Source organism: Gambusia affinis, linkage group LG21, assembly GCF_019740435.1.
Source record: "Gambusia affinis linkage group LG21, SWU_Gaff_1.0, whole genome shotgun sequence".
Taxonomy (NCBI): Eukaryota; Metazoa; Chordata; class Actinopteri; order Cyprinodontiformes; family Poeciliidae; genus Gambusia; species Gambusia affinis.
Genome location: NC_057888.1, coordinates 12210499 through 12237750, shown reverse-complemented (window position 1 = coordinate 12237750; position 27252 = coordinate 12210499). Strand labels below are relative to the sequence as shown.

General features: G+C 39.5%; 1 protein-coding gene across 3 annotated transcripts in view; it reads left to right on the top strand.

Annotated features, from left to right (window-relative positions):
• Positions 1 to 26281, top strand: part of stau2 (staufen double-stranded RNA binding protein 2) — an 83393-nt gene extending 57112 nt beyond the window's left edge. Inside the window, exons 13-15 of one of the 3 annotated variants that reach the window (XM_044104652.1) lie at positions 223 to 336; positions 23059 to 23124; positions 24877 to 26281. In XM_044104652.1, the coding sequence (XP_043960587.1) occupies positions 223 to 336; positions 23059 to 23124; positions 24877 to 24912 (216 nt within the window). In that variant the 3' untranslated portion in view covers positions 24913 to 26281. Of the gene's footprint in view, positions 1 to 222; positions 337 to 3430; positions 3539 to 6631; positions 9717 to 23058; positions 23125 to 24876 lie in introns of those variants that run through there. The other 2 variants (XM_044104654.1, XM_044104653.1) reach the window with 2 other exon arrangements.
• Positions 26282 to 27252: the final 971 nt, after the last annotated feature.

Sequence of the window (27252 nt, the reverse complement as noted above, 5' to 3'; positions counted from 1 at the left end):
CTTAGTAATAAATCACAGCCTTTGTAATAGAAATTTGTACAATTTGGTTAAGATTTCACAATATTTGTAAACCATTTTTAAAAGCATTTCCATTTTTCCATTTACGTTCTATATTGTGTTGGTCTATGATATGAAATGCAATCTGAAAAAAACCATCTTTTGGAGGGAATGTTGTGCTTTTATTTCTCTACTCGCTGCTGAAATTGTTTGCTACTTTTTCAGGTGCAGTACAGCGATGCGCAGAGCGGGAAGGATTTTGTGACCTATCTGACCCTGTCCCCAGTGCAAATGACTTTCCACGGCACCGGGAGCACCCTACAAGCCAGCCATGACCAGGTATGTGTGCAAGACAAACATAGCTGCGTGTTTAATACAACCACAAAAATTATTGAGAGTGGATAGAAAAAAATGATAAAAAATAAGAAATGCTTTGCTCCATTCAGTTCATATGGACAGAGAAAGAGATTCTACCTAGTAACTGCAGTTGTTTTTTTTTTTTTTTGTTTTTTTTTTTATAACAGTTTTTGTAAATAACTAAAGATATAATTTCAGGCTCTTATTGTTTCTCTTTTTCGTGGCTTTAAAATAGTTTGGAGATGAAAAGAAAGAAAAGGGACAAATACAGCAGTTATTGGACTGTTTTCCTTATTGTATTCCAGAAATATGACATTCATTTTTTATCACTTTTAGCGTCTTTATGGTAAAAAAAGAAAAAAAAAATGTGTCACAGCAAAATGAAGCAAAATTAGGACAATCACCAAACATTTTAATATACAATATTAATTTGGAATTGCTACACATTTAGCTAAAAACACTTTGTAATTCATTTGAAAAAGCCATTGTAGTTTATAAATATAAGTAAAATTGTACAAAAAGTTTACTTTTTGTTTGGTTTATTAAATAGTTGATATGTAATTGATTACATAGTAAATTTGTACTGCAGACATTTTACACTTCAGCTTTGATTTTCCAGTTTAACACACCATAATAATGTTTACTATTTGGGTTCTGGGACCTTAAACGTTACTCTCAAAGCATCATGGCCACCTGCGAAGTTTTTCCATGCCATCAAAGTAATCCACACGCAGAAATCTGTTATTTCTTCCCAAGTTTAGGGTAAATTCCTCCTTTTTTTTTTTTTTCTTTCCTTCCTCCCCTCCAGTTTTCTCACTCATTCTCGCTTGCGTACTCCGCTGTATTCAGAAGGAGGCTCTTTGTCTTGCGTTGCCCAAGCAGAAAACCAGTTGCTTACATTCTATCATCTAAACATAGGACGCCCCTTTGTTCAGCGGCCATCAAAGCTTTAATAAAGGGCCGGCCCGGCCCCGAATGGGACAGCTGACAGGGGGCTGGTGTCGCCAACGCTAATGGAGAGCCGAGCCAATATAGGGCAGGCAGGTCTGCGTCCTTGGGACCTGTTGTTACCAGGAGCACTGGGGCATGACCGACTGTTAGAGAAGGCCTTTCTTTTCCTTCGCTCAGTACAGTGGCGAGTTCGACCACAAAGGGAGCATCTAACAATAAGGGGTCAACGTCAGCAGCCCTTGAAATCCTGCCATATGAACAGACCTCAAGGTGTCGCTCATTTTGTCGGGTCCACCGTTGAACGCTTCAGAGATATTGGAAATACGGTATGTTGCAAAAAATAAGTATTGAGCTTTGAGCGTTTCTACGTTTTCTCACACATTACAAATTTGTTTTAATGGGTACAGATAAGCACAAAGTGGTGCAGAAAGAAAAAGAAGTCGGGGTATTTGACATTTAAAATAATAAAATAAACATTTGAAAAGTGTTGAGAATTTCTGTTCATGCTACACTCTGGGATCTCGATTGCAGACACTGTAGTTGTCGGTAGAGCTTTCCTGGTTCAGTTCCCAGATTTGGATTAGTTCGCCCTGCTTTCAAATTATTGAGTGATAAAGTCTACTAGTGCCAAAGAAATCTAATAAAAGAAACATTTACTGTGGTCTGTGTGGGGTGATTCCCAATATTTCATGTGGTGATGGCAGCATCATGCTGTGTGTACTGCTTCTGTGGGGAAACGGAAGCTGGTTGGAGTTAATGTGAAAATGGATGAAACCAGATACAGAGCAGTCTGGGAAGAAATGGTTAAGTGCTGCAAAACACTTGAGACTTAACTGGACTTGCATTTAGAGCTCCAACTTCATGTTTCAGATCAATTCCTATTGAACATCTATCTATGTGTTAAAATAGTCCAGAGGTAAATGTACTTTATTATTTATTTACTGACCATTTCTGTTAAGTCTGACTTAACTTCCGTTATTTTGCGAAGAATAATCAAGAAATAAATTAAAGCACAATTAGATTTTTATTTTAATTAGATTTCTCAGGCTGGTAGACATGGCCAAGGATTGTTTTTCTGTACTGACTCAGGGTGACTACATTCAAATATATAACACATAAAGATTTTTATTTGGAAGCGATGTGGAAATGTACTTTGTGCTGGTCTGCCACAGAAACTCCCAATAAAATAGGTTATGTTACAAAATTTTTAAAAAAATACACATGTTGTGAAGAAGGGTAGTGTATTATAATATAACAATATTTTGGGGGACTTAAAAAAGATTTCTACTGCACATAGTGACAAATTGCAAGCCTTTCTTTTTCCTATTTTAATATTTAAGGCCTACACATCATGAAATTTTTTTTTTTTTTTATGCAACACTTAAAATTCACAATTTATCAGATTTCCATGTGTTTTCTGGGACACGTGCGACCCTTGTCCCCCACTCGCTCAGCCACGCTCGCTTTGCAAATGGAACTCTGCAGGTAGATGCTGTAAATTTGATGAGATAGACCAAAGGATCGCTTCACTAACAACTGATCAAACATCTGATTATACCTTTCCTGGAGCCTGCAGGAGCTGCACGCACGCTAACCTGTGACAGCTCAGTCGGAGTCGTCCGGGGTGGGGGTTTCCTGCAGGTTATCTGTGCTTCCGTGGAGATTTACGTCATGTTGATGGGAGTAACTGATAGAGAAAGGAAATCCTCTGTTCATCTCTGTCTGTAAAATGTGCACGCATAAACGAGTTTGCAAACACGTAAAAAAAAACAAACACGTTAGTTATTTGTCGGTTTCAGAAAGTAGAAGCTGAATCATTATTTCTTCATGAATCATATTAATTATATTCAGTTTCTCTGAGTGTTTATGTTTTTTGCTTTTAATTAGGCAATATGCAACGATTATGTTTTTTATTAAAGACACATTAGATGTGCTATCCTTTCTGAGTAAGGAAGCCTGAATCTTAATATTTTAACACGTTATTGATAAATAGTTCTCTACTCTTTTTAAAAGGTAATTGACTTTCTCAGATATATATATATATATATATATATATATATATATATATATATATATATATATATATATATATTATTTATTTATTTTTTACTAATTTCTCCTTCAGGAATTTTACCCAACAAAGGAAACAAGTGGTAGACAAAACAGTAAAAGTCAATCAACAGACGAATCAAGATTGAGATACTTTTTTTTTGTTTAAATCCACCAGAGAAATGCTCCAGCCTTCAGTGGATCATGTAGTGTGTGTGAAGTCTTGTGTGTCATCTGTATAATGTGAGACCTTTTTTCAAAGATGTAATAGAACTGAGGGGGATGAGGTCTGTTTCTGTTGCTGCCCAATTGATTCATAGGTCAAACTTAAGTTCCCTAGAAATAATGAAACAGGCAATTAGGAGGAGTTCCACTGGAACCTTTTGTGCTTTTTTTTTTTTTTTTTTTTTTTTTTTTTGCTGTATCAGAGAAATGACACAAGATGTGATGCAATATATACTGTAGGATGTAATGTAAAAAATATGTACTCACACCCATTTTTCCTTGTGTGTTGCTTCATTTTACATATATAGTCTCAAAATAACAATATAATTGTTTATATATATATGTCACACAAGAAAAATCCTAGATTTGTTCAGCTCTCCACCCACGTATAAGGTCCTCCAAAACTGCAATTACCAATGAAAACTAACAAAGGAAGGAAGAATACAAAGGTAAAGGAGGCTGAATGAAAAAATTATAGATTTTAGGGTCGAAATAAGGAAGAATGGAGAGACAAAGTTAGTTTGGGGAAAAAAAAAAGAAAGGGCTGAAAGAAGGAACTGAAGTCAGACCTAAGGTTTGGAAGACACTTAAAGGAAATCTTCAAATAACTAGCAGACTAATCACAGATTTACCTATCTGTGATTCAGTCAAAGATTAAATCAACAGAGATTTAAGGTTAAGTCTCTTAACCTTAATGACAAACGTCGTCTGCATTTTATCCAAATGAAACCTCCACAGACAGAATCCCTTACCGGCAGTAGACAGCACAGCCCTCAGATGCCATAATGCTTGGCCTTGTGCGGACATTCTTGGAGGGTCTGTGAGAGATATATATATACAGCTGAATAACATCCGTGCCATTTACTCTGTGCCATCTGCCGAACACATGTGAGCCTGCGGGCTTCGGAAATTTGCCTGAAGCTCAAAAGTTCCCTCAAACTTCCCTCCGTCTGATAGGAACAGAAATAAAGAGATGTTTAATAGATTTAATAGATAATCTGCATGACTAAGAAGATAAACAGCCTTCCTGTTCCTGTTCTCAGTTCCTATATTAAGATGCAAGTTTATTCTTAGATGGCCTCTTGTTGGAAGTGCAACTTGCAGTTTAACTTAAACCTGCAAGTTGCTCCACATCATTTTGGCTCTGCTCCTTTTTATTACACCCACTCTGATTAGGTAAAACCCTAATCACATTTGTTTATTATAAACTGCAGACAATGACATTTGGCATCACTGCGAGCCTTTTTGACAGACTGATTTCTGTGTTTGCTCTTTTGAGCTGAAATAACTCTCTGGCAGTCTCCACATGGCGGCAGGGGGACGCTAGGGGGGCTGAGCCCCATTCTGCTTTGTGTGAGGTGTTGCTGGCCCAACATGTGCGACCCGCAATCGAAGATGACAGGGTCACTGTTGTCTGCCACCAGATCCTGTGTGTATCTGTGTGTATTTGGGGGTGTTTATGGCTGCTTTGCGTGCAGATTCGTCCTCAGCTGAGTCACCCCCCGGGTCTTAGAAGCCCCCATCGCCCAGATCATCAGCTGTGGCCGCTTGGATCTCCTGCGGCTGGAGCACTTTTTGACTGATTTGATATGATATTTTAGCCATCCTGCGTCAGGATTAAAACGTGTCGCTGACATGCTTTTAGGTTGGTTGTTTTTGTGTTTTGGTTTTTTGTTGGGTTTTTTTTGTAGTAAATTTACAGATCTTCTGAACTATTAAAAAGATTTCATTTACAGAAGTAGTTTTATTATAGTGAAAACGCTCTTACAGAGCCAAATCTGCTTTACCAAACACAGTTCTGGTCACATACCTGCACCTTTGACTCTTTCTTTACAAGATGCTGACATTCCATAATGATCTTTTTGGCTGCAATCATGCAGAAGGTGGGTATGATGTTTGCAGTAGGGGGAAGTTAGGCGGCCACATTGTTGCTTTTATTGCAATTCCCACCCCTGATTTTTACAACTACATGCAAAAATGCTCTTTGCCCTAATGTACCTTCCTTGAACCGTAATTTATTTTAGTGGGGTTTTATGTGATAGAACGACATGAACCATAATTGTTATTTTGGGAGACAAATAAACCGGGGGTTTTTATTGATTTTTTTTTAAATTATTATTATTACTGTTGTTGTTGTTTATAAGTCTTGACTAATAAAAATCAGGAAACTGTGAAGTGTATTTATATTCTGCCTCATTTACACCATTATACATAATTAAAATCCAGTGCATCTGTTTGCCATTCTCGCCATACACATAACTGCTCTGTGAAGACTTGAGACTAGAGAACATTAGATGACAGACAGGATTATGGAGGCCAAGGAACACAGCAGACACTTAAATGATAAATTGTGGAGGCCTTTATGGCAGGATGCAGTTCTAAAACAATTTCCTAAACTATGAACAACTAATTTGAGTTCGGTTCAATCCATCACCAGGAAATGGAGAGAGTATGGCACAATTTTTAAAACTCTGGAGGGAGTCCAGAAATCCACAGCACAAGTTTCAGAGTCTGTGCCAAAAACATAAACAGGGAAGCTGCTCAGGTTTTACAGGAAGAATACTGAGCTAAATACAGGGTGAAACTGTTCCGCTTCCAATGTGAAAAGGTTCTTACTGACACACCTTAAACAACTTGTGATATTGCAGGGACACTAGAGTTTAGATTGGGCCTAAAGAAATCCAACCGGACCCTGAACTAGCTTGATCCCACCTGACTAATTAACTTTAATTATAGACCTGAAGTAAACCCAACATATAGACCACCATTTAAGTAAGCAATGTTACTTTATCCCACTTAAAGCTTTTGCTTAATGTCTTCCAACTCAGTCTTGTTGCTTGTTTTAACCGCAGGCTGAGGCAAGTGCAAATCTTCAGAGCAAAATTTCAGCTCGGGCTATGAAGCTAAACATTAAGGAACGGATTGCTCTACAGAACATCGACTCTGAGAACTGTTCTTTAGAAATGCTCTTTTAAACATTTCATTTTTGATTAGTTGAAAATCATAAAAACAGAGAAGCGCATCTTTTACTCCTGTCTTTTCGGTGACGCAGGTCAAGTCGGACAAATTCGTTGAGGAGCATGAGCTTACTATTTTGCCCATTTGTAAGTGAAGCCACTCCATCGCTTGAACTTCGTTTGGAAAGCCCAGCAGTGATGCAGAGACTTTGCAAAGTCTAGCAGAGACCAGTAGAAAAGGCAACTGCTGGCCAGGTCTTCAGAGGTCCCCCATGGAGCCGAGCAGAACAGTGGGAGAGGGAGCTGCGGAGGGCCAGAGGTTGAACAAGCCTTGCGTTTGAAGTCTTCCTCCCCGACTGCCCCGCAGACGTTACCCCAGGCCGGGCTCTTCTCGGGGGGTCCCGCTAGAGTGTTACCCAACCAGGCCGGCAGCTGTCGGACGGCTTCTACTCCCTGCTTATCTGTCTTGCTTGTCTCGTTTTTATGTACCAGGGTTGTGTAACCAAGCTCAGCACCTGGAGGTGTCCTAAATCATTAAAATGCCGAAAATATCCACATTGAACCGTTTAAATGTGAAAGTTTTTTATTCATTTATTTTTTTATTTTTTCAGTAGGTGACCAGTCTTGCTAGAATTAATCCTTTAATTTTTGTCATTGTACTTCTAAACCCATACATAAAGTCTGGATATTAATGAGGTTATGCAACTGTCAGTGTGCATTATTTATGGAGATATTGACAGCTGCGGGACTGTGGTGGAAAAACCAGGAGAAAGAGGTGTTTTCATCTCTGGATGCCGTTGAACATCCTTCCAGTTCAAAAGTACGATTAAAAACAAGCCAAGGAAGTTTGGAGATAAAACTAAACATTTGCCAGACATCAAACCGCAGCTGAGCGAAGTGATCCAAGAATTTGGCTCGCGGGAGCATTCATCTGTTGCTTCTATGTGCCGAGCCAGTCTGCAAACTCCTTTAGGCCCAGATTCACAACATTACTGAGAATAGTCACTGCGGAGCGCCACTTAAAGCTGCAGCTGGAAGACCCGACTTTCCATAAATGCTTAACAAGGCCTGGACTTTATCGTCCCATCACCACCCTGTTCCCGCCTCGGAGTGAGGACAAAGTGAAGCGTCCGCCGAGTGATCCATCACTCCCGCCTGTCTTCCCGCATGCCCTCCTCAGGAAACACCTTTCAGACCGAGAGATTAGAGGGTGACTGGAGAGGAGAGGAGTAGTGAAAGAATGATGGAGGAGGAATAAGAATGGGTAAACGACTGGAGAGGGATGACGGGAAAGGGAGAGACTGGACAGAAACTGATTAAGTGGGCACCCCGAAGATTGATGAGCAGAAGAAATGAGAAAATAGAGGATAAGCATGACGGGTTTTTCTTTTTTTTTCTTCTTCTTCTTCTTCCTTTTTTTTTGCACTCTACAGGAAGAGATGACCTATGGGGAGAGAATAAACATGAACTTGGCCATTAAAGGATGTGATGATAGCTTTAAGTGGCCCCTTGGAACGTCAGTTTGTCTATAAAGTGTGGACACGCTGTGGAACAAAACACGCACCGTATCGAATGTCTTTTTTTTTTTTTTTTTACTTCTGTACAATATATATAGTAAATAACACAATAAAGTTGCTAATATTAAATATGTAGTAATGAATATTTGATCTGATTTTTTTTAAAATATTAACTTTCTTTCATACATACTGCTTAGTGTTCAGTATGTTGCGCCAGTTTGTCCATTTCCTTCAGGATGGTAATGCTTCTAAATAAAAAAAAATAAAAAATCTGAAAAGTGTGGCTTGCATTACCTTTCAGTCCCATTTTTATCCTTGTACTTATCAGATCCAGAAGTCGCCTGATTAAGAAGAAGACTCAGCCTTTGTTTGAATTTAATCTCGGTATAAAACCAGCTGAGGTTTGTTGGTGAACTTTGGAGAACAAACAGTGTCAATAAAACCAAGAGACACTGCAGATGGATCAGAGATTTAAAAAAGAATTAAATAATTAGAATGGACTAAAGATGGGCCATGACATAAAACAGAATTACAAACTTTGGATTCAATCTTCATCCAGAAACGGAAAGCCAGAAGATCCACGATAACTGCAAAGATTTACAGCTTATGTAGAGGAATCTGTCGACAGGCCAATTATTAGTTCTGCACAAAACAAGTTTTCACAAAAAAACATGTCTTGGCTCATCATAGTAAAAAAAAAAAAAAAAAAGCCACTCTGATTAAGAATTGTAAAACTGTCTTTTAACTATGATATTATTGTGAATTTTAAATGTGCATTTAATGTGCACCACTCTTTCCCGTGTTGTTTATAAACCTGCCAGTCCCGTGTGATTCCTCAAGGCAACCTAAGGTGCTAGATTCATTATCACATTCCTGTTAAGAGGAACAACATGTTTGGCAGTGGCCTTGCTGTCCTCAGTGCCATTAGGCTGCACGTGTGATTTCCCACACATGCAAATTTGGTGTGGCTAAAGGTCTGTAAAGCAATCACACCTTTCTTAACTCATCACCTCCGTGGGAGGCATCAGCCAACCGGGCTGCTACCATCCGCTCTTTGTAGTGTCTCTGGCTCATTACCTTAATGTCATTTGATCCTGAGTGATAGTCCGCTTTGCTGAAAAGGTCCCCCAGATAAGGACTACATATTAAGTTTTTTTTTCAAACCTTCTGCTTTATCTTTCCAACCCAACCAAGCGAAAACGTGTGAGATCTGTCACCTGTGGGGAGATCTTTTTTTCTACTGCAAACTCGCCACGGTTTTCACTCCTCAAAGGTTTATAATACGGCTTTGTTTCTTAATTGGCATTATGCAACTCTCGTTTCATTGTAACTGACCTCACGTCGCAAAAAAAAAAAAAAAAAAAAGTCACAGGTATATCTTCAAAGCCTTTGCAATCCACCGACCTTTGCAACCTTAAGGATTCCTTTGAGTTCTTTAAATGTAATCCATTTTAATACAACGCTGCCAGTCTTATGCCAAACTGTTGTGCCAAATCATGACACCAATTTGTATAAAGCTGTCAGATATCTTGTTCCACCCCTAAATTCCAATAAAATGCATGAATTGGATTTCAATAAAGCGACATCCAGTGCTGTCAGTCCTATTTGAAACTGTGCAAGACGATCTTCTTTATTAAAAGAAAGAAAAACGCTTGATATGGGATACACATCTTATGATTAAAAACTTCATAGTCATTCATCACAGCGGCACTCAAAAGACAGTACTCTATGACAGTAATTGCTAGGAAACATGTTTAGGCTCAAAGGCATAAAAACAGCAGATATATTATGTGCAAACGCACTAAGTTGCTAAACAATGACCACTATTGTTGGTTGTTAATATGCTCCTTGGTTGATTTGCTGACTTCATAAAATGAGATTACAAGGACGGGTTTTGTGCTCTCTCAAGTTCCTCCAGAACCCATATCAGCAGCTATCCGGCAGAAAACCAACGTGTTTAGGAGTAGTTAGCTGGTCATTTATTGTCCCATGTCTGTACCCTCTGCCTGTGTCTGGATTTATGGAGATGAGCTTAGCGACTGGGGAATGTTTTCCTATCCGTCTCTGCCCCGCAACCACCTCCCTCTCATCTGGACTTCAACTCATTCTCGGGCCTTCGACATCAGACATTCTGAAGGCCTGAAAACGTCAGTCCCATCGGGGGTAGTCACAATTTACGACTCAGGTGTCATGTGTTAACACCCCATTGTGTCTGCGTGCCTCGAACTGTATCTTCATCATCCCATAAAAGCTCTGCTGCAAACAAAGTCACAAGTGTCAACTTGCACTCTGATTTGCATGCAAATTCATCCCAGCCGCTAAGCATTTAGAGGTAATAAGGGAAGATTAAGTAAACTACATAAATGCGAGAGGCAGGAAGCACAGGAAGAAGTGAAAAGGTTAATGCAGCTGAGTCACTGTGAGGCTTAACATGAAGCAAGTATCTTTTTCTAATTATGATCTGGTGATGCAGCAAGTTTAATACATGATATTTTTTTGGAAATTTTATGTTTAGGTCATCTGTCCCACGAACAGCCAATAATCATGAACATAAGAGTAACAGACAGTAAGCTGCTGACTTAGCTGATTACATCACTTTCCCTATTAACTATTCATAAACCAAATAATAAAAAATTTAATACATATTTTATTATTTATGTAATTGTGAAGCAGCAAATAAAACACGTCTATTTGGGAGTCTTAAATTTCCATCTGTCGTGGTTATTATTTATTGTCTGTCAGATTTTTTATTAAACTGTTTTTGATTTCTTCAGGGGTTTTTTGTGTGACATTGATTCATAAAGAAATGCCTTCAGCTTCCTTCCGTTGAACAACTTGTTTTAAATTTTGTGCATAACCTTTCTGACTTTATTAGAAAGCAACATCTTTTACTGCCTGAAGGGGCAAAGCTTTATCCATATTTCTACCCCTTGGTGTTTAATTGTTCTATCCCACATCTACAGAAGCGAATATCGTCACAAAATAGCATCAGGTAGCATTGTGCTTTGGTACTTTTGCTTCCCAAGCTGCACTTTCTTTTGAATATTCTAGATAGGCTCTATAAAACATGTCCACAAATGATTTATTGTCACTTTCAACAGAAAGTGACAATAAAAATTTTCGCCTATTTTTGAATATTGAATCAAAATAGCTAGGGGTTCACTGTAACGTTAAACACTTTAAACCGGAGGTTTAAGGGTTTATTATGCCAATTCAAATTTAATACTTAGGAAAATGTTTAACAGTTATGAGTGAATTTGTGAACTCGGTCATAGACATTGGCCTGTTTTACCATGTACGAATACCAAGGTTTTTAAACAGGTTTTGTTTTGTGTCGTTCTTGCACATTTCTAATAGAGAAAATATTTACCTCTGGCGTTGTTGTTTTAGATATTGCTGCGTAAAAGCTCTATTTTAAGGAATATAAAAAAAAAACTAAAGATGATGAAGTGTGCAGACTACAAGTGTGCACTGCAGACTACAAAGCCACAATCCTTTGCCTTTCCTCTGAATCAAAATAAATAAAAGAATCACGTATATAATTCAAAGGGAAGTAATTAATGTCCAGTGAATTTCCAACTATGAGGTAATGACTTTATCAGCATGGTTTTATTTGTAACAAATCCAACATAGTTACTGAATAAACATTTATTTTGGAGACCTGCTTATCCCCGATAGATGACATCTCATTATGCCTTTGCTTTTCAATGAACTCCGGGGTCGTTAGTTATTTTCTCTGTCTTAACTGAGCTCTTTGATTCTTGCCGTCACTCCCACGTTTGCTTTTTCCTCCTGTCTAACGAGTAAACATGGGACTACATGAGCCTTCACGAGGGCCGTGAAACACGACGTGACTCGAATATCGAACGACTCGAGACGGTGTGAATGAAGTCCATTTGATTTACAAGAGAACAGGGGGACTGGTGGTGGTTGCAGTGTTTGTTGGAGGGTGGGATCTACAGGCATACAAGGCCACAAGGTCCTCCATTAGTACTTTGACCTCTGTTTAATGGAAATAACCACGACATTGGTGCGGTGAGATGAGATGAAGGGTTAGTCTGCATTTTTTTTTTTACCTTTGAATGTCTGTTTTTTGCATTTTCGCTGCAGAAATGAGAAACCCAAAGACGATCATTTGTCAGCTGCATGCTGTGTCCAGGACTTAACGGATCCCAAACTCAGTCCTGTCTCCGCTCCTGCTTTTACAATTCCTCCTCACTGTTTTACTGACCGTTATCTAATTACCTCTGTCTTTATCGCATGTTAAAGTGCAGCGCTGTCTTGGTGTTTACTATCTTGTTTGCCATGCTGTAAAAATGTGTGAGGTGGCTCGTAAAGACTTGTCTGCTCATTGTTAAGCGCTCGCTCTGGTTTGGTGGATAACATCACAGTGTGATTGGTAAATAATGAATTTCAGCTGACGCGCTCCGCATTCGCATGACAGCTCGAGTGCACACAGACGTGTCTAGCATGGAAGAAACTCCTGCCTCTCGTAAAAACAATTTAACTAGCACATTCAAAGCTTCTAACCTTTTAATCAAATTATGTGCAATTTTCTGAGATTTAGTTCACTTCCCGTGTCAGCCAGAAGGAGATCATGTCAAGCTACTTTTATTCTCTATGCAAGGCCTACCCAATCACTGTCAATCTGTGATTCCTTATCGTGTCAGCGACTGTCTGGCCTTGGATCACGCTGCTGTTTGCAGGCTGAATACGCAGCAGTGTTTTCTTTATGCCCTGCAGATATATCCCTATTGCTTATGAACACTTTGTGAGAACCTTGCCTGCTTTAATTTAACTAAGCAATGGCAGGCTTAAAACATTTCTTCGTTACTATCCATCTTTAGGCCTAGCTGACCTGATCATGAGAAAATAACTCGACTCAAGACATTCTAGCCACCAAAGCTTTCCTCTTGATATAAGCATGCTGGAATTTATTGTTTTTAGTAAACATGCTTTAAGCATAATTTGTATCTACACTTCACGCTATCGGTTACCAAAGAAACACACTGGAGTTTTCATAACACTTCAGGGGCCTTGACACGGTGGGTCTCAGTCTCTCCCATCAAATTCCTATATAAGATGAAATGTTCCTGCACGTCTTATGAGCCTGGAGAGCATGCTGGGTAATAAAAACCACTCAGAGGTTCTGGAGGGATTCATTGCAAATTACAACACAGCACGTTTTACAGGCGTGTCCCTTGTGCATGATAAGTGATCAAAACACAAAAAAAAGGAGCTAAGGGAGCCACAAGGGAGAGAAACAAGAAGCACAGGATGTAAAACGCTGTCTGACTGCGTGTCCTCTCTTCTTACCAGATACCTTTGTCCACTAGACACCCAGTCTAGGGCACAGTGATGTGTCTAACTTAAAAAATGTATATAAAGGTCATGATGGAGGGCTGCAGGTTATTGCATGCAGCTGGTAGCTGTCACTGTAAGCTTAGCCCAACTTTGATGGCACTAACCTATCAAATACGACCTTCCTGAGTTCCTCTTTATTTTTTTCGGACTCTTTTGAGTCCATCTTTAAATCTTAACATAAACTAATTTTGTGAGCCTAAAGTTTAAATTTAAATTCCCCTGCAAATCCAAAAGGTTATTAAAAAGTCAGCTGCTACAGTACTATTCTTGACATGCAAACTCAGAGAAAATGCTAACTTGGTACAAATTTTGTCCAAGGTGTTAATCAAAAGTTGTATGATTGAATCACATTAAGCATTGCTGTAAAGGCTACTTCATTTTCCCCAATCTGCTCCTCAGTAACTCCATTTGTACTTTTGTTTCAGTCATTGTTCCATAGCTGACATCAGGGGATATGAAGTGCAGCTTTCTGCATAATTTTATACTTGCAAGAGGGACGTTTTGAACCCACCTTCAGAACAGAAATTTTTAATTAACTTTCCAATATCTGCTCATAGTCTGTTTTTTAGAACTGTGGTTATGTGAATCCAATAGGCAATATCTACCACCAAGAGATCTTTTAGACCATTTTTGGTTTGGACAAATATAATAGTCATTTTTCACAAGAGTGAAGCTAAAGTTAAATGGTACAAAATAACACATGGATACAAAATGGCAGCACAATTTGAAAAAGGCTATATATTTATCCTTGACAAATGTGGTGTGGCAAGAGTTTTTCCCAGCTGGATAATTCATCCTTTTTCTTTCATTTCACTTATTAAAAGCAGCATATTAGCGCCACCTTTGAACTGTTGTAAAAGTTCTACGTCTGGAGCGGTACGCTGTTAAGCAACTGAACTAAAAATTATTTCAACGTATTGGTAAAGCATTGGGTACCATTAATATTTGACCACCAGGATGATACCATTTGAGAACTGCTGCAGTATTTCATATCTGTACAAACTGCGCTTTTAGACGTTGACTTTCCTTAAAGCATATACTGCAGAAAAATGTATATTTACCTTGGCTGTGAAATAATATGCCCATCTTTTTTATTTAGATCCCCACAAACTTCTACACGTCCTATGCCACTGCATACTGACTCGCAGTCAGACGATGGCGCTTGCCTTTTTTAATTCAATATGAGAAAAATTATCAGTAAATGAGTGATTATATGACACACGCATTTTGTCTCTGCCGCAACAAGAAAAGCAGAAATGGGCCCAGAAACTGGCAAGCAGAGAAGAGAAATGGAGCACCCCCTGGGGCCGATCAATATCTCCGGGTTGATAAGAGAACGAGTGTCTGAAGGCTGGCCTTTCTTCCTGAAGCTTTCTGTACCTCCCGCAGGGCAATCTGAGTCCAATTGTTCAGGATTATTGAAGCTTCTCCCTCTGGCATTGAAAAGTGGATCTCTTCAGGTGGGTATGGTGTGCTGTAACATTGCCACAGAAGCACTGGGAGGCTCTGGCTGGCATAAGTCCCAACCTTGAAAACCTTTTCATAACTTCCTTGACCTCTCAATATTTTCTGATATTGAACTCTTTCAATGACCCACAAGCAGGGTGATCATCTTGACGGCATATGATTTTCTGCTCATCATCCATACAAGATTTGCAGGTTATTAATGAAATTGCTTCGGGTCATTTGAGTCATATTAGGATAGTCCACCCAGTCATTCGCATTGTGTAGAACGGGTGGTTTTGCGTGAAGACCCAAGAGGTCATTTTTGGGAAATGTTTCAGCTTACTCAGTGAAAGCAGGCTGGTGATTCACTGACCTGTGTGTTTTTCTCCTCGTTCTCCATATCTTCTTAGGCATTTTCTCCATTGCTAATGCCTTTCTCATTCCCCTTATCTTTACCCCAAGAGACGTTTGGATGCTTATTCATCAGCAAAACTAAAAATAGATGAACAGGCAGACAGTTGCTCCCCATAACTTCCTCTGTTAAACTCTCTTCTCAAGTACAATGTGTCTTTATCTCTTCAATGGAAAGTGTAAGTGACAAACTTTCTCTGCTTGATCAAAGACTCAGTCATCCAAAGTGCTTTTCGTCATTGCAGACCTAAGTTGCTTAATGATTTAAGGGCGACGTTCAGATTTAAGTGCCTAATGATAAAACTCAGACAATCTATCTTTTCTTGAAGTGCATATGTTTTTACAAGACTAATGAAAGTCTTGTAAAAACTTTCATTAGTTTTTACAAGACACTCTACTCTAAAAACACAATTTTTTCAAGTTGTATTTCTTCCCCTGAAATGCAAATATATTAATATAGGTTGGACTTGTGAAATTATTATTTAATTACTAACATGCAACTCATTCACAGAGGGTTTTAAAACAAAAAACAAAAAAAAAAAAAACATTTTTCTTCCTCCATCTTATCTAAATATAAATTTATTCATTTAAATTTAAATGTGAAACTGATATGTGGAATAATTAATTACACACACATAATCTTTTATTTTTTATATATTTGATGTTTATGGCTTACAGCTGATGAAAACCCAAAAGTCAGTTTCTCATAAACTGTAAAGAAATGAAATATTTTTTCAGATCAATACAAAAGGTTTATGACAAAGCTTTCCTGGGCAGATTTTTGACTTAACAATTGGTTAGCAGATAGATACACCCTCTACTGGGAGAGTGAGCCCCAAAGGTCATTGCAAAAGAAGTTGGTTGTTTAATTCTGTATCAAAGTTTATTAAAATAAAGCTAAGCAGAAGGAATAGGAGTCATAGAATAAATTCTACAAGAAAGACGTTTAACTACGGCTAAAAGAAAAGGCGAGGCTAAGCAAATTGAAGTATTTAAAGGAATTTTACAAGGTGTAGGCTGTGGCTGTTGAAACGACCGAATACAGCAGTACAAAATAGAAAAATGGCCAACACCTGCCGAAATTTAGCTCTCTGGATGAACAGCCTTGCCATGACTAGCTTCTTAAACACTTTTTGCTCCGATATCTTGACATCAATCTTAAACACCACACTGATCCTGAAAATAACAAGCATCATGTACTACTACACAGTAATACTGTCCAATAGCAGCCTAAAGTAACACTTCATTATTCATACTTATTAGTAGTTACCCAGTATAATTGCTCACAGGTTTTAGCAGTTAAGCTTGCTTCATGTTTTACTTTTTGATATCATTTGATAGGAATGTGATGTTATCACTTGAAAGTCGAGTTCTCAGCTTTCCTGACAAACGTATATTGTGACAATGTACTGTACCGGTGTTATCATTGAGGCCGCCTGTGTCTGCTTATTCTCTGGGCTTTGGTGCTGACAAGGCAACAGCGCAGTACGCTGAGGTGCTCCTGCCCCTCGCCCTCTGCCCATGTGTTTTGTATTACACCCTAGGAGGTGCCATGCTCAGCAGCTCAGTGGTGGGAGGGGGATAAAGCACTCCTCACTGGCCCAAATGACGCATGACATGGCATTACGCCCCGGGCCCTTATTTATGGCTTCCCATGTCAGCAAAGACTTGCTCCCCTGGGGGGCCTCGCAACCCTTACCCCCCTAACCTAACTCAAGCCGCCTTTAGTGCTCACATTATGCCTGGGAGATACACAAAAGAAAACATTACACTCTTAGGAGTTATGGTCACCACAATGTGTAGTTGGGCCAGCTTAACTAAGAGGTGCGCAGGAATCAAGCTTCATTCCTTTTAGTTTATTTAGCAACTGAAGCTTTTGGACTTGCTGCTCTGTTGCACAAGAAATGTCCCGCCAAAGATCAAGTGCTAGTTCAGAGGAATTAACGTCATGTCAAGCTGCAGCTCAGCTACCGCCGAGCACACACTGCCTCTTTATCCGTGCCTCTGATGTGGAAGAGGATGTGAAATCTGGAGAGAGAGTGAGGAAGAGATTTGAAGAGAGGATCTGAATACATTTTCTCTGTAGTTACTCAAGAATCCATGTACACATCACACCGTATTAACAAATGGTCATGTACACTGCCGGCACTCATGCACACGCAGGTGTTCTCCGTGAGCTGTCCGGGAATGTTCCAGTGATCCTTGTCCAGGGTTTTGATGTGGGCAGAGGGAGAAGAAAAGAATTTCGAGCACATGAAAGCCAAGTGATGGAAAAAGTTAAGGTGACTGAAAAAGCTAAAGTCCCTGAACTGGAGATAGTTAAAACTGAGAAGGGGACTCTTCTATCAAGCTCTAGGAAACAAACCACAGAGAAAGATGTGATGTGGATGCCATGGAAATATCAGGGTTAGGACTGGACAAAAAAGATAGCTGGGGTTTTCTCCTCCCTTGTATGCTCATATTACTTTGGAGCTTTGAGGTGTAAGCGCTAAAGAGAGGGTACTGTCAAGGGTTTATATGGCCTTTTGAAAACAAGACAAGCCCTTCCCAGAATAATATACCCAGCCTCAGAACTTTTGCAACAACAGAGTGCTCATTTTTCCATCCTCCCAGGTCCAGCCTGTAAAACGCCCTGTTTGAAATCTACTCTGGTCATTGTTTAGTCTAGTGAATGTCCTTAGATCATCCTCATAAGCAGCTGTCCAGCATCCCCTTCATGTTCCTGCTTCACAGCAGTTCAAAAGCAGCCACCCAGTGTCAGTCAAACTCATTTTTAAGATCTTACATCGCATGTTTTAGCTGAACTGATTGCTTTGTTTGAGTAATAGTCCATTTCCTGCTTTAGTAGAGGTGTCTTGTCTATAAAACATGTGGTTCCTACTTTATAGCCATAGTAGAGAGAAATGGTCCCAAATTAAAGCCTTTGAACTATTTACAAGGTACACTTTATCAGGTGTTCAGCTGTGTATCAACACAAATAGCACAAAATAGCATGGCGGCAACTTGTTTAGGGATCTGGACGTAGTGAAGATGAGTTGCTGAAGTTCAAATTTAGCATATGAATGAAAGAGAAACCGATTAAAGTGATTTTAAATGTGGCATAGTTTGTGCAAGCCAGACTGATTATTTTAGAAACTGCTGAAATCTATTTGTATTTTTATATAAGAAAAAAATAATAATTAATGGAAGAAGTGAATATGATGAATTTTGAAGAACTTTCATCTGGTATTCAACCTAACCAGGTTTTTTGTGTCAGGCTGAAATAAATGGTGTAACTTTTGACATAATTGGAGCTGTTTCAACTATTTACTAAGTTGTGATGTGCTGGTGATTTTATCGGCTGCTCTATGGCAGTGGTCATAGCTACAAAAGGCCAGAGAATTATTTACTGTTTATGAAAGGACTAAATTTTGGTCAGACTCGTATCCCACAAAGGCTTTTACTAAACTACTCTCAGTCTTACGTTATTGTCCAAGTCTCTTCATTAGTTCCATGGAACACAGTTCTCTAACAGTGAGAGCTGATACTGGGGTCTGATTTGTCAGGGTCAATGTGATCCAATGATCCATCATGTCTGTCAAGCTGATGCTGCAGACTCCTGAGGGACCAAGCCTTTGTTTAGCTTAGCCGCTGATGGAAGTCAAGCCTTTGTCAAGGAAACCATTAGGAACGCAGCGGGCCCAGAAAAATGAGCCGACCTTGTCACTCCACATCAGGAGTCTGGCCATGGTTGCAGATCATTCTTAAACCTGACACATTTGACCACTGTTTGTCCAATGCTTTGAACTAGGAACTTTAAAATAGATGGAAACGCTCACAGATGTGAGTAAATATGAGGGTCTTTGAGTTGGCTATCAGTCTCAGGTTAATGATGGGTGTTGAATTGTTATCTAAAGTGGGCACAAAGGAATGAGGTAGTCAATAAGGCAGCAATTAGCGCTGTGCTAGTGGGAGAGTGCTGTCTGCGCTACCAAAATGAAAAGGTAATAATGACATCTAAGTTCTTGGCAAGAGGACGAGATTAGGTTCTGTAAACCAGCCCTTCAAGTCAGTAACAGAAAACATAGCTTGTGCATTCTTTATGTTAGCTATAACACATATATATATATATTAGTAGTATCTAAAATATCATATGTACTAGGTGACTGTCTTAAAGTGATCTTTCAAATCAGGTTAGTCTGGGGACTTTTTGGAAAAATCCCCCCAAAAATAAATTTCTTTTCTTTTGGTTTACCTTCTAATCTGAGACCATTCTCTCAACACAGTAGCCTTGGTGCTCAATTTTTGCCCAGTATTAGCAGCACACAAGTCAGTGATTTGTCTTGTACACATTAGATGAACTCAACATTCCCAAAAATGACAGTGGAAAGTGGCATCATCATCTGCTAATGTGGAAACGTAAATGGAGAGCAAGGAATTAGATGTTTTCAAGCCACATAAAAGTTTTCATAATATATGCTTTCTGTCTGGTTCGCTTGACTTTTTTGGTTTTCCAAGAAGTCCATTTACATTCCCACTGTAGGTGAAACACATCAGAGTTCCACAGAATTGAAAACCACCTGCTCCTCATACTTGATAGGAATGCGCTGCTACCACTACCACCAGGTGGCAGTAATGCACAAAGTCATTTAAAAAGGTTTTTTTTCTATTTTGTGCAGCATATTCAAAGCCATTCCACTTCTACTCCAATTTGTGCACATCTCAGCACAGAGCATCCTCTAAACTTACCTTCCTTTTCCTGACAGAGACGGAATACTTCCACCTTGCTCATCATGGTCTCAGACTAAACACAATCTATAGTGTTGATGCATCAATGAAGTGGCGTCCTCTAACGATGGCCAACCCATCACATTAGAAAAATAATGATTTTTTTTTTCATTGGCTGTCTTTGCCCAGTATTTGTCTTGGGCTGTGCGTCCTTCGCTGAGCTGCCGGGCCGTTATGCCTGCCTGTCGTATATCAGCAGCACTGCCACTGTCAGACCCCTGATTTATGGCTGTTTATCTCCGGCCCCTAACCCACTACCTCTCTCCCCCTGCTTCAACAGATGGTCCCTGGCTGTTTACTCAGGGCCAAAATGCTTTCAAACTGATTGAATAAATACGACAAACAAGAAGTTTATGAGGAACGTGTTTGTGATCACAATGTACTGGTTACGGGAGAAAACTTTCTCTGTTTATAAGATGGAATACCGATCACAAGTCCCAATTTAAACTTCTTTCTTTAGGGGTTTTTCCATTAAATGTACATGTCCCAATTTGTCCCAACTTGGTTTGGTATACTTTTTAATTCCCCAACATGCATTTTTTGCCTTGATTTATGATTATTAACAATGTAACTGTAAAAGCATTCGTTCATCTGTCATGTTCCATGTGGTTGTCGCTTTAAATCTCTTCCAAGTATATTCAGCTTCTAAATCTCGCTGGGTGTCAAAGCTTCACAGAAAAAAAACACACGTTGTGCCATAAATTGTCTGTTAAGAGTCTTGGTGGGGCTTCAGTCGATCTCTGGGTCTCAGGGGGTAAAAGCCTTAAGTAACCCTGACAGTATCAATTTTTCAAATCAGTCCAGCTATTATTGTTCTACGTTATTTAGTATCTTAAAGTATCACTTTTTTTTTATTGATTGATACAATGCAGATTTTGACCCTTGCACCTGCCAGCCATATTTTACCATTCTTGGTTTATGTTCTTTCTCGTGCAAAGAAAAAAGACTTTGAAAATCATTTCTGACGCAAGCGAAGAGATAATGGTTAGTTGCATCCTCCCATTCTTATTGCATTCCATAGAGACGTTCATTTGGCATGCAATTATATGTTTCCACTTGACTGAAGCCTAAAAGATTACTTACTCCTTTAGTAGAGATGTCTTAAATACAAATTGGTGTTCATGGAGATGTTTCAGATATTCCTGTTGGGTGAATGAGTACGCAGTGAAATGCAATGATGAGATTTTGTTTACAAATGAATGTGGGCTGGTTTTATAATGAGATATACTTATTCAATCATTACCTCTCACTTATCTACTGAGCGCCACCACTTGTGGTCTATTTCAGCTCTAATTAACAGTAACTGAATGTAATGTAATGGATGTAAGCTGGTACTGGGCTCTGGCATAAGAAAACACATGCAGCCATCAGATTTCAGCAAATTGATGCTACACAAAAACACACACACACACACATATATATATATATATAGATTGATTGATATGCTGAAGTCGATGCTCTCGTTCTTTCAGACTGAATGAACCACTGAGATGTGGCGACATTAAATATTTTCCTGTTGAATAGTTTCTGAGACATTTTTGCTTCCTCTGGCTTGATCTTCAAACCTCTCAACTGAAACTGAAAATAATTCACTTTAGGGTGACTTTCTGCAGCAGCACCTGTGTATTCACGCTGATTTGTGGTGTTTTCCGACCCATTGGTTGCAGGTCTGGTTCAATCAAGCTGAAAATTCCAGTTACCATCTGAGGTTTCCAACCAGTTTGGACCTGAAAATCCAATATGGCTTTCCCACCCCCCGTTGATATAAAATTAGATTAGATACTGACATAAAACATCAACATTGACGTTTGTATTTCAGTTTGTATTGCACGACAGTCGAGGCACAACTTCTTCAGTACGACTTCTTTCCCCAAGATGCATGGTTGTTGAAATGAACAAACAACTCCTGCTGCTTTTCTTGAGTCACAACTGAAGCACTGATACGTTGGATGTGATGTCATTCCCAGACCCAAATTCCAACTTACAAGACAAAATAAAACAGAACATATATTCCCCCGTTACACAATCTGCCCACACATTTCTGACAGCGATGCAGAACACATCTGGAACAAATCCTCAGGTTGAAGGAGAAATCTGGTTAAGGTTGAACAAAACTGATTGATAACTGACGTCTTTGACTGATGAAAGTGAGAAGAGTAGGTACGATCCTGAAGAGTTTTGTTGTCACTATAAAAATGTTAACACTTCAGAACAACACACCACTTTCCTGCATTAGTAATCATCCTCTGTAACTACCTTAAAATCTGACTTTCTGTGCACTACTTCATACAATTAAAGCAGAATGAATGCGTCTCACGTCACTAACAGTCCGGCTATCTCAAACAGGCTGTCAGGGGAAGGAAATTACATCACTTTGTTTAAGATCCAAGCTTAGAAACATAGACACCTTGTCGTTTGTGGGGTTTTTTTTGTTATTCTGCGGCAGTGGATTGCTGGTAGTGATTATCTTTCAAATCCTTACACGTCACACATTTTAATCTAAACATCATCTCCAACATGTGAGGCTGAGACATGCAGTTTTCACACTAAAAGTTCCCCTTCTCCACCACAAATTGACCATAATTACATCATTATACAATTAACAGCACTAACATTATGTGCACACGACGTGTTTATCCTCCCCGTCTGTTTGGCACAGTTGTGAGAATTTGCGGTTTTGATTTATAGGTGTTTAAGACCTGCCGCTTCTGGTTCCGCTGCGGCCACCGCAAATACAGATGTCACTCAGATTGACGTAGGAAAATGGGGAGCAGCCAAAACACAAAGTGGAAATGTTAGCCCAATAATGCTGGATAAACAGTCAGGGAAGTGAAGCCAAAGACAACAGAGAGCGAAGGGAAAGTGTCCTGCTGGCATCAGGTTTCCCAGAGTTAAGTGTTATTTGAAAAGCAGCTGACACTCACTCTCTTCCCACCCAGTCTTCGACTCCCCTACCTTCCCTACCTCCCAACTCACACGACCATCTGTTGTCCCCCCCACCCTCCTTCTCTTCTCAGGCTGCTCTAAGTGCCTTGAAACAGCTGTCGGAGCAGGGACTGGACCCAGTGGATGGCCCCATCAAGGTACGGTATGACCAGAACCACAGGGTCGGGTAAGGGAGGATAGGTGCTTGTCCAGAGATCAGAATGTGCGTCAGCTTAGTGACGTGCAAATCCTCAGGCACTTCAGGTTGGCCTATCAGGAGCTCCCTTTCCACCCCCACAAACACACACATCTGTCAGTTCCGCTCGACATTTTTCTTCAATTGGAAAGCAACAGTGGGTGTATGTATTTTACATACACGCTTCTGTCTGTTCATATTTTGCATGATGGCTATCTCCACTTTGTCTCAATCATTTTAGACACAAGGGGCTTTTCTCCATGATCCTCTCCTGTATCTGTTTCATGACAAGGAGATGAGGAAAGGAAGTAGGAAGGATGACTGCAGGAAAGTGCGAATGCTGCAGTCAGGTTTTTTGGAAATTAGGAAGGAAGTCACTATCAAGTGTTTCTGGAGAATTTTCATTGTAGGTGTGGCCCAGGGGAGCTGAGGCAAAAAACTGCTCAAACAGTAATATGAAGACCAAAGAATACAACAGACAGGTCAGAATTTTCTCCGGCAAGAACAGATACGTTGCGTAGACGTAAGGCAACAGGGAATAAGTTACAAAACAAGGCAATTCCAGAGAAAATAACAGTTATCACAAGGCATTTATCTTGTGTGGAAGTTCACCTTTCAGCAGCACAATGTATGATACAATGAATGGCGAGATCCGGGGTCTCCAACCATAGTCCTTGTGATCTCGTGCAATCCAAGTTTTAATTGTAGCCATACTCCAACACACCTGAATTACCAGACTTTAGCCAAACTTGATGGCATGGTGAAGAGGTAGTTCAATCATTTGGTTCAGGTGTGTTGGAGCTCAACAGGTGGAGTAGATCTCAACGACTAGAGTTGGATACACCTGGTTTAGACCATAGCATACTCATGTGTCGCAGTGGCTCACTCAAATTCCAGACCTAAATCCAAGGGAGAATCTTTGGAAAGACTTGAAATGGGATGTTATCAGATGCTGTCCAATCTCTATTTTGCAAAATAAATAAATTATTGGGCATAATTGTCCATCTCCAGATGTGGACTGTTGGTAGAAACATAACCCTAAAGACTTGCAGTCAATTATAGCACAGTGTTATTTTACAAAGGGGTTGAGCGATGGGCTACAAATGTAGACCAAATTTTCAAATTTTTATTTGGAAAAAAAGTGAAAACCATGGAATGTTTTTTCTTCCACTTCACAGTTTGCAGTGTTGAGGTGTCCTAAAGGTTTGCACATAAAATCCCAATTAAAAACATAGAAGGTTCTAGTTCAAACATGACAAAGTTAATGAGGTATGAATACCTTTGCAAGACATTGTGTTATTTCCACTCAACTGTTTGTGAAAGTACAATAACTGATGCATATAAAAGGACAATAAAGTAAAAGGAAACAGTCTTTTCTTTTTTTTCAACCAGACCCTATTCTCACCCTTTTTCCTACTAGTAAACAGAACACCTGGCAGACTTGATCAATTAGTGTGAAACAGATTGAGTTCAAGGACCTGTAAAGTGGCCTGAGTCACAGCTGCAGCACTTTTCGTGTCTCTCGAAGTTTCTCCTTTACAAGAATTGCTCAGTCTTTAATGAATAATTCACAGAAGACTGAGTGAATCCCTCTGCTTTCCCAGGAAGCGCTGATAGAATTAGCCACAGAGGGAGGGATTATTACCAACATTTCCAGAGTAATCAGACAAATGCCCTTCCCACTCCCTAATGCGGACTTCGTTTGTCTTTGCAGACCACCGAACCATGCGGGAGGGAGGATGGACATTAAACAGACTAACTCAGGCACCACCACTCAGGTCTGCAAGGATTCAAAGGCCGTCATCAAGGAGCTGACAAGCCCAACGCCCCTTCCTCCTCCTCATCATCGTCCAACAACACCCACCTTACACCCATAGTATTCTCCCGCTCAATTTCCCCCACCACCAACACGATTGCCACTGTATCCTGCAAAACCTGTCAACATGCAATAGGGTGGATGTGCACCAAGAAATGACCGACTAAAGCACCATTACCCGAGTCTATGTGAAGACAACACTATCCTTACCCGTTTATCAATGATTTCAGTCAGAGTTTAGATGACATCGTTGGAGCATAAAATACAGAGTAATGAGATAATTGCATGGTACTGTGTGAAATCAAGGGAAGTCCAAATCACACTTCATAGACAATTTGTTCCCTTTGGAATAGACGTTGGTATGGTTAAAAACAAATATGTACATCATGCCATTGATTTACGAAAGAAACATTTTAGAACAGAAACCAACTTGCGTACAGTAGCTTACTTTTTCTGAGGTATTATGTTACCCTTTTTTTTCCCTTTTTTGTTATTTTAATATTCTAACAATGCTTGAGTACTGTATTTAAAATTAACCAATGCCAGTGCTGTGAAAGTTGTAGTTGTTGTCTTCATATATAGTCACCCAGCTTACCTTGTATGCTGGCAAAAAAAAAAAAAGAAACTGTTCATCTATCTATATGGATGTGTATGACTTTGCAAGAGTATCATATTTCAAAAAAAAAAAAAGAATGCCACAAAAAATTTTTCATGTGGACAAAAAGGACAAACCTGGTGTTAGAAGTTTATTATTATTAGAGGTGTTTTAACACGACCCCACACTGGCACGGCGCCACTGGAGCAAAGAAGGAACAAACGCAGAGGCAGTGGGGTTGGGGGGCACTGTTTTACTTTTTAACTTGAAGAAAAGCCGCTTATGATTAACATTCTCGCATTTAATGCAGATGTCGTGCTCCAGAGAGCTTTGTTGGGACTGCTGGTTCTCCAGCGAGGGAGAAGTTATCCCCAGTGGTTCTTTGTCAGTGGATCGTCCCTTCCTCTCCTCTCCCTCCCTCAAGAGTTTTGTCGATCACATCTACACCCATTGTGTGTGTTGTATTGACTTCCCAAGGCATCAACTGGGTGATTTTAACGCCTGCTACTCTGAAGTGCACCATTTGAGGGGAGAGAGAGCCTGTGTCTGAACTGCAGACTGCCGCTCCCCTCTAATTCCGCGAATGACACTTTGGGTCACTTTGTCCACTAACGTTGAAGATGTGTGTTCTTCTTCGCTGTGTGTGCAATGTGTCAGAAGGCTGTTTTTGAAATGCAGTAAAAACACCTCAGTTTATGTGGAAAATCGTCTGTTTGTTTGACTCGTTTTTGCTAAATATATCTCCAACACTAATTTTTTTTTTTTTTTTTTTTTTTTTTTTTTTACTCAAGATCTTCACCTCTTTTATTTTGCTTAATGAGACATTTGAAAAAATATGGTGAATGGAGTATGTTGTAAAATTACCAGAGGAACTGCAAACACTTCTAAAACAGACATCCTGTCTTCTACACATGGCAAGTTTCTTTGGATAATGAATGACTGTGAGAATAATAATATTACCACAAAATTTGAGAGGCAAAGAGTTGAAGTTAATGTTATATTCAATTTTGTGTCGAAAAGCCAGACTTTCAATTAAATATGGAGGTGGAAAAGAATAAAATTTTTCCTAATTAAGAGAAAATAAAGCACAACACTGACAAACTGGCCTGTAGTCTGAACAACAGAGCAGATAAGAAATTGTTCACATATAGAGTCCACCAAACATTTCCCCAACTCAATCATTGTAGATTCCCTCCAGAGGCGCTGCAACAAAAGTAGAACTGCAGGAAGTTACGTATTGATAGGTCAATTGGGAGTCCATATCATCCAATCAGCGCTGGACTTGGGATTGGCTTCATTTTTGCAACGAGCATATGATGAATGCAGAAGAAGAAGAAGAGACTGACAAAATAAAGTTAAAAACTCTGTCACAAGACTTTGGCTTTACAATTGCTCAAATGTTTGGTTCATTGATTCTTCAGTTTTGCTTTGATTGCCATCATGTCATTTAAGATTTAATTCTGTTGCTATGCAGTATGCAAAATAGGCCATATTTGCATTGCGTATCTGTCTTGTATTTTTGTGCCGGGAGATGTGCTGCCTTTAAATGATGCTACAGCATCGCCTTCCTTCTCAATTTACATCACAGCAAAATTTCATCTGCTGTCTCAGATTGTTTTGGACATGTTGACATTTTTCTTCAAAATGAGGGCCGCAGCTCATATGGATTACTGCTACAT